The sequence below is a fragment of the Condylura cristata genome, unplaced genomic scaffold, assembly GCF_000260355.1.
Source record: "Condylura cristata isolate star-nosed mole 26May11 unplaced genomic scaffold, ConCri1.0 scaffold00038, whole genome shotgun sequence".
NCBI classification, from domain to species: Eukaryota; Metazoa; Chordata; class Mammalia; order Eulipotyphla; family Talpidae; genus Condylura; species Condylura cristata.
Genome location: NW_004567139.1, coordinates 9,503,147 through 9,510,197, shown reverse-complemented (window position 1 = coordinate 9,510,197; position 7,051 = coordinate 9,503,147). Strand labels below are relative to the sequence as shown.

The following is a 7,051-nucleotide window of genomic DNA, read 5'->3' as shown; positions in this document are numbered from 1 at the left end:
CGAGTGAAGGCACCGGGCCGACGGCGGCACCTCAACTCCGGGAGCGGGACGAGGTGGACGGCGTGCCCGTCCAGCGGTGTCCCTGCAGCTGCCCGGCTGCCCGGCTGCGGGTGCTGCCGCCCACCCATGGGACAGCAGGGACCACCTTGTACGCTGTGGCACCGACTGGACGCAGAGCCTCCCCGTGGTCAGCCCGAGGAGGACACGCCGACAGGACGACGCGGGGAGGCTGCTCGGCAGCCCCCCCCCTTCAGTGAGGCTGGCAGTGACCCCGCCTCCCTGGGGCCCCCCGGGGTGTGCGGTGTCTACGCAGCCCCCTGGTTACAGTTTCGACTGCCGGGGGAGGAGGCCACCCCGCTCCCCCGGGGACCTGGCCTCGGGGCCCCTCCCGAGCCACGGGCCCTGAAGCTGGTCGGCCCCCAGGCGCTGAGCCCTGAGCCGCTTCAGCTCGGGTAAATGTGACTCCGACAGGCTTCCTGGGCGAGGGTGGGCTGGAGGCCGGCTTCCACTCGGGAGGCCGCGAGCTCACGGCGAGGGACGTCCTCACGGAGCTGCGGCTGCCCGTCGGGCGGCATTCTACAACACGGGCCCCGTTCAACACGAGAGGCTCTGTCTCAAGCACGCTCGCCACGCAGGTGGGAGAGCGTGCAGGCGTCTCCCAGGCCTCACCTGTCGGGAAGAATTCAAGTTTTGCATGCCCAGCCCCGAGGCGACCCCACCCAGGGCCTGACCGGGCGGCGCACTGTTTGAAAGGGGGAGCTTCAGGCTTGGCGAAGGCAAAAATGGTGAAGTCGCGGGCTCTTCCACCAGGCCGCCGTCCTGATTGGAGAAAGAGAGGGAGAGCTGTGGGCAGCACCCGCCACGGACAGGGCGCCGCCCCGGGAGTCCACGGGAGACGGGCAGAGGCAGAGCAAGGTGTGGACGGTAGGTGTGGGGACGTGGGCAGAAGGCAGAGGGAGGAGAGAAAAAGAGAAACAGGGTCACGATGCTGTTTCCATTTAGAACATGGTTTTAGAAACAGGTATCAGCTGCCATTCACATGCTGAGGCCCTGCCTGGCGGGAGTCGGGAGAGAGCCGGGGGCCGGGCCTCGTCTGGAAAGCACCCTCGGCTACTTGCGGACCAACTGGCTCACGGAGAAGGCGGGCTGGCCAGGGCGGGCAACAGGCCAGACCCGCCCCGTGGCGGGACCCGAGGGCCGACTCGGCGAGAACACAGGAGCCACCGAGCAACCACGGAGGCCGCGCGCGTGCCAGACTACGACGCTCATCTCACGAGCACGAGCCTGGGGCCTCACTCCCCGCTTTGGTGACAAGAGCTCAGGCTCCCTTCGCAGGGCGGCCCGGCCTGGTGGTCGAAGCTGGACGCCAGTGAGGCCGGAAGGAAGCTTCTAGAACGTGTGTGCTCCAGCCGCCTTCTGCTGGGGACCGGAGGTCCCGCTCACTGGCACCCTGGCTGGGAGGTGCCCAGCGCGGGCCAGTGCGGCGGCGAGGGCCAGGCCTGCCCGACAGAGGGCGGCTCAGCTCTCTCCCGAGTCTCCGCTCGCTAAAACTTGTCCTTTCTGGTGTCCACTTTACTTTCAAGTTCCAACTGTCTGGCTGGGCGTGGACAGCTGCTGTGCCCCGGCGGCAGGCCAGTCTGGAGCGGGCCGCACGCCGGCCACGCAGCCAGGGCTGCAGCATCAGGCTGCTGAGCCTCCGGGACCGGACTGGCTGAGCCGCCAGGGCCGGCCGGGCCCCGGGGGTCTCTGAGCTGACCGGAAGGGCTGCGCCCGACTCAGGCCGGGACCGAGGCAGCCCCGGGCGACGGCCGTCAGCTGTGACCCGCAGTTCGCAGGCCTCGCCCGGCAGCCGGAGCTGCACACGGGCGTCTCGCTGTCGCGCCAGCGTCTTTGTCCCGCTGCTCTGAGCCTACTGTGTGGACGAACCTTCGCCCAGAGGCGGAAGGAGAGCCGGTCTGCCCTGGGTTCAGCGCTGTCTGCAGCTGCAGGGCCACCGCGGATCAGGACAATGGGCACAGGCCCCTCGGCCGGCAAGTGTCTAATCTGGTTCACACCCAGGACAAATTAAAATAAAAAAGTCGCTCCCCTTGAGAAACAAGCCCCCGAGCCCACTTCATCCTCACCTTGTCAAGAAAGGTGGGGCGGTCCACGGAAGACTCTTTGGAGATCGGTGGGCGGCAGCCGAGGGGCTTGGTGACCATGCCATTGTAGTCGGTCACTCCCAGTCCGCGCTTGTCCGTGTCCACCTTCTTTTCCAGCAGAGCGCCTGCAGCATGGCCAACAGCGGTGACTGACACCAGACAGCACCCACCGGCGCCCCACGCTCAGGGCGGCCAGGCCGGCCAGGGGCCAGGGCCGAGTCTTGCTCTGGCCCCTCGGGCCCAAGCCTCTCTCCCACCGGGACCACCCCCTCGTCACACGGCGCCAGCCATCACCGAAGCGGCAGCCTGGGCCGGCTGCGCGGCCCACCCGACTCCCGGACTCTGCAGGGCGTCGGGACAGGACGCCGCAGACAGCCAGCCTCGTCCCCACGGCCGCCCCGGGCTGTCTCCACACCCCCACTCTGGCAAGGTCTTCTTGCATGCTGGCAGCTGACGGTGAGCGTCCGCACACGCCAGGACTCCGCACCGGCGGGCTCACCCGCTCACTGACGCCTACTTGTGTGCCTGGCACGCACCGTGGCCCTTCCGTAGCCACGCAGCTGGGAACGCGTGGCCCCTCCGACGCCCTGCCTCTCCCCCGGCTCCCAGGTCAGTGTCCGTGGGACACCCCGGTCTGCTGAGGACGTTTCTGCGTGCTGTGCTTCTGGCCGGCCGGTGACTCAGAACGGTCCCGAGCCCAGAGCAGGGCCGCACCCGCTAGATTTCCACCCGGGACGGGACAGCGGCAGTGCCCGGCGGCTGCCGGAGCCGCACGCACGCGGCACCCGGACGCGGGAACCAGGGACGGGCTGAGTGCCGCGGGGGCCAGGTCGGCGGCAGCCTGGCCTGCGAGTCACCCGACTACGGCGCCACGGGGCTCTGGGCGGGGCCGCTGCCGCCGGGCCGGACCCGCAGGCGCGCGGGCGGGCCAGCGCGGAGGGCACCGGCGTCCCTGGCGTTCCGGCACCTCTCCCGGCGCCTGGACACCTCACCTCAGCAGGCGGGGAAGGGTGCTCTGACTGGAAACACTGGAACGTGCCCAGAGCCACGCTCCGATCGGAGGCAGGCGCAGCCCGTGGCTGTGGCGGCCGGCCCACCCTGCCGTGCCAGACGCGGCGCCGGGCGCTACTTACTCATGGCCTGGTCAAGGTTCATGCTGTTACTCTTCAAGGCCTCCTCAGCTGGCTCTCTCTGGCGGGAAAACGGAGTCATTAGGCCCAGGAGTCGTCAAGCACCATCAGGCGTCGGCCGGAGGTGACGGCCGCTGACCTAACCTGCCACTTTGGGAGCTGGCTGACGTCACAACAGTCTGCTAGGTGCGTGACGCTTGTGGTGAGGGGGTGACCGAATGGAGCTCCAGGTCAGAGCCACATTCAGCACAACGGAGTACTTAGCGTCTGGAGAACCCCGAGGTCACTGCTGTGTGACAACGAGTGCCAGCAGCTCGGCCGGGCCCTTCTGCCCCGTCCCCTCGCCCCCCAGATGTGGGCAGGGGTCGCAGAAACACAGGGTGTCGTCTCCGCGCCCCGATTCTGGGCTCTGCCTGCAATTACTTTCACCAAGAAATGAAAAACAAAGCAGGACAGCTGGCTGTGCTCTGAGGATCGTCCTTGCGAGGGAGCAGGTCAGTTTTAGGGCAAGCCCAAGGGCGGCCGGGCCTCGCGCCCAGGGCCACCATGGCCAGCATCGGGCCAGCCCGTCTGTCCACCAGTGCACGCCTGCGGCATCAGCGCTGTGCCCTTCCGGAGGGCTGTTCCAGGCTGGGGCCACCCAGACCCCAGGGACACCCCCCGTTAACGAGAAGACATGCACCCGTCTCCTAAGGCTTTGGAAAGAAGACGCTTGAAGGGCGTGCAGCGGCCAGGCCTCCCCGAGCACTGGCCTCCTGCCTCTAGGCCAGGGGCTGAGCACCCCAGAGGGACGCTGGCTTGAGCCCCTCCCGAGCCTGAACTCGGGGCCAAGGCGGTCGCAGGGCTCTTCTCCGGGACGTGAGACTTCACACTGCGTTTGGCATTTTTGCCCCTACACCGCAGAGACTAAGGAGGCCGACTGTTAGTGACCACTCAAGACCGAAAGCTGGGGGGCGAGTAGCGAGGCCCGCTCAGCACGTTTTATCCCAGGGAAAGGCTCTCACACCTTTCGAGAGAAACGACGTGGATCTTTGCCAAAGGCCAAAGCAACGACCCGAAACAGACGTGCCGGGGGGAGGGGGTGTGTGGGGCGGGTCACGCCCAGGCTCGTCCCTCAAGGGTCTTCCTTCCTCATCACATGCAACAAGTGTGGACGGGACACGGGGCGGGGGCGGTAAAGGGAGGCGCAGTCACCGGGAAGCCCATGTCCGTGAGCTGCTTGACCAGCCGGTTCATGGCCCAGGCCTCGTCCTGCTTGCCAGCCGCTTTCAGGCCCTGCAACGAAGCGGGGGACGGTCCGTGAGCACCGGGTGCACTCAGAGGCCAGCGCCGCGGCCAAGGGAGGCCACCGGCCGGTGGGCGCGAGCCGGACGCTGCAGCCACGGTGGCAGCGGCGCGCTGAGCACTCTGCAGTGTAAAGGCAGGTGGAGCGCCGGCCCGGTCACCACGCACACCTGCCACTGTTGCGACCGGACACACACGAGTGCCCGGGACAGGCCTGTGTGGGCACCGCGGGGCAGCTGAGGCCACTGGCCCTGCCCCAGGCCTGGCTCCCGAGGACCCCAAAGGCGGCCCCCCCCCCCCCCGTGCCCGCAGCGCCCAGGGCTCCCACAGGGCAGGGGCCTCGCAGAAACTGCCCTGAGGGTTTGTCAAGGCTTTTCAGCACCACACCTGCGGGCCGAAGAAGGTGCCCGCGCTCAGGGCGTAGCCAGCGGGCCGTGCCCAGGACTGTCCGGCCTGAAGGCCTTGCTGCCGCCACGCCTCGCCGCTCCTCGCCGGCAGAGGACCCTGGTCTTCGTGCCTGCGTTGTGCTTACCGCAGACTGAGGCTTTTTCAAGTTAAATGTTTTGCACAGACAGCACATTGGCGCACCGCGGGAGGCGGGAAGAGGGACACCGGAGCTGTGCGTCCCGCCCCTGGCTCGGGTGCGCTCCAGAAGGAAGCCACTCAGCCGCCTCCTGCTTGGCCTTCAAGAGAATTTTTAATTTTACAGAAGCCCACTGATGGACAGTCGGGTCACGCTGACTCCCACTGCAGAGGCGGGCGCCAGGTGTGCCGCACCGGTGGGCAGGCTGCCCCAGGCCGTGCTCGCTGACCCCTGGAGCCGGCCGGTCTGGGAGGGGCGAGGACGCTCCTGGGCTCTGGCCGGCTGAGGCCTCTCCGTGGGGCAGCCGCTGCCCCCCCTCCCCCACGGACCACCTACCCGCATCCTCTGCCCATTTTCCTAGTGGCCAGTGGCTGCTGCTTCTAATGAGCCCTGCTCCCAGGGTCTGTTTCTGTAACGGGGCGGCAGCCCTCTCGGAGAGCTCAGCCACCAGTGCTTTTTCCAGTTTGGGGTCTGCTGTTTGATTTCGATTACGGCATTTTCTGTCATGCAGTTTCCATCAGCTGACATCTAGAAGTCTGACTTTCCACAGTGGTCTCCGGTCAGTTAAAAAGGCCTTTGCCCGCGAGACTGTTTTCAGGCAGCTCCGGGGCAGTGCGGCTGCCCTGGGCCCGGGGCTGTGAGCGTGGCCTGCAGCACGCCCACAGGGGTGCTGGGCCCGGACCCCTCCCCGAACACTGAAAGCCCCACCGACTTTTCTTTGCAGGGTCGTGTCCTCAGCGTTCACTGGGTTAGGAATTAACACTGGAGGCCTCCTCGGGGGCGCAGGGGTCAAAGCACAGCACCGAGGTGCTGTCTGCACCACCGCAGCCACGTTCGATTCCCGGCCAGGGAGGGACCCCAGCGTGTGGCAGACCCCTCCTGTCTCCCCGCTGCTCCCCTCGGCAGTGGGTTTCAGTGGATCCGCCTGTTCTGCTCCCCACTGTCTCTGGGGAGTCCTCTCCCCCCCCGCACCTCTGGCCTGCGCCCCAGTTCTGTACACACAAGTAAGTCGTTTTTTAAAAGGAATTAATGAAAGTTTAAAGATGCTTATTACTTTGTTTTAAAATATCAACAATAAACTCATTATATGTTAACATGTTGACATTTTTTAAAGGAAAATGAATCCAATTTCTAAAACAGGAGCTTTGGGGGAGAGCGCAGAGCCCAGAGCGCAGAGCCCAGAGCCCAGAGCCCAGAGCGCAGAGCACCCGCTGATGCCCCGCCCCGCCGGCAGGGGGCGCAGGCGAGTCCTCCGCGGCCGCGGCGCTGGCAAGGGGTCACACGCACCTTTTGGAGTCCTTTCTTGGGGGCGCTCCCCCAGGAGCCGCAGGACGAGGCGCTCTCCTGGGAGGCGGCGCTGCTCCACACGCCCCCTTCTTCGTCCTCCCACTGCCCGGCGCCGAGGCCCACGTCGTCCGTGCCGCTGCCCCAGCCTTCTTGCATAGGTTTTGCAGCTGCAGAGAGGGGCGGGAGCTGAGCGGCGCTCGGTGGGCAGCGGGGCGGCGGCGGCGACCTACACGCAGCCCCCGCCGCTGCCTGAACGCCTGGGGGCAGCTCCCCTCCCGACTCAGCCACTGGCGGGGTAGCCGGGAGCAGCTAGCCCTGGCGCGGGGGCGGCCCACCCCTGCCCTGGTGTAGGGCAGGCACCCCCACGTGGCACAGGCGTCGCCTGCACACGGCTTACAGGTGTGCGTGGGGAACAAGGTCCCAAAAGGGGGGGCTCAGGGAGATGGGGTTCAGTTTCCTTACTGAGCTTTGTTTTCAGAATATTAATTTTTCCTCTTTCTTAATACACAGTGACTTCTGGTGTGAAGTCCTCCCCAAATTTTCACTTGCCGGGAGCGTGAAGAAGGCTAAAGAGGGAGGGGGCGCCGCGGGCTGCGCCTGCAGGGCCAGGTGGCGAGAACAAGCCC

General features: G+C 66.7%; 1 protein-coding gene across 1 annotated transcript in view; it reads right to left on the bottom strand.

The window, feature by feature from the left end:
* The window catches only part of TNRC6C (trinucleotide repeat containing 6C), a 22,290-nt gene that overhangs the window by 12,379 nt on the left and 2,860 nt on the right, over nucleotides 1-7,051 (bottom strand). Inside the window, 5 exon segments of the mRNA XM_012733008.1 lie at nucleotides 602-819; nucleotides 2,124-2,266; nucleotides 3,275-3,332; nucleotides 4,466-4,546; nucleotides 6,426-6,592. Of these exon segments, the coding sequence (XP_012588462.1) occupies nucleotides 602-819; nucleotides 2,124-2,266; nucleotides 3,275-3,332; nucleotides 4,466-4,546; nucleotides 6,426-6,592 (667 nt within the window).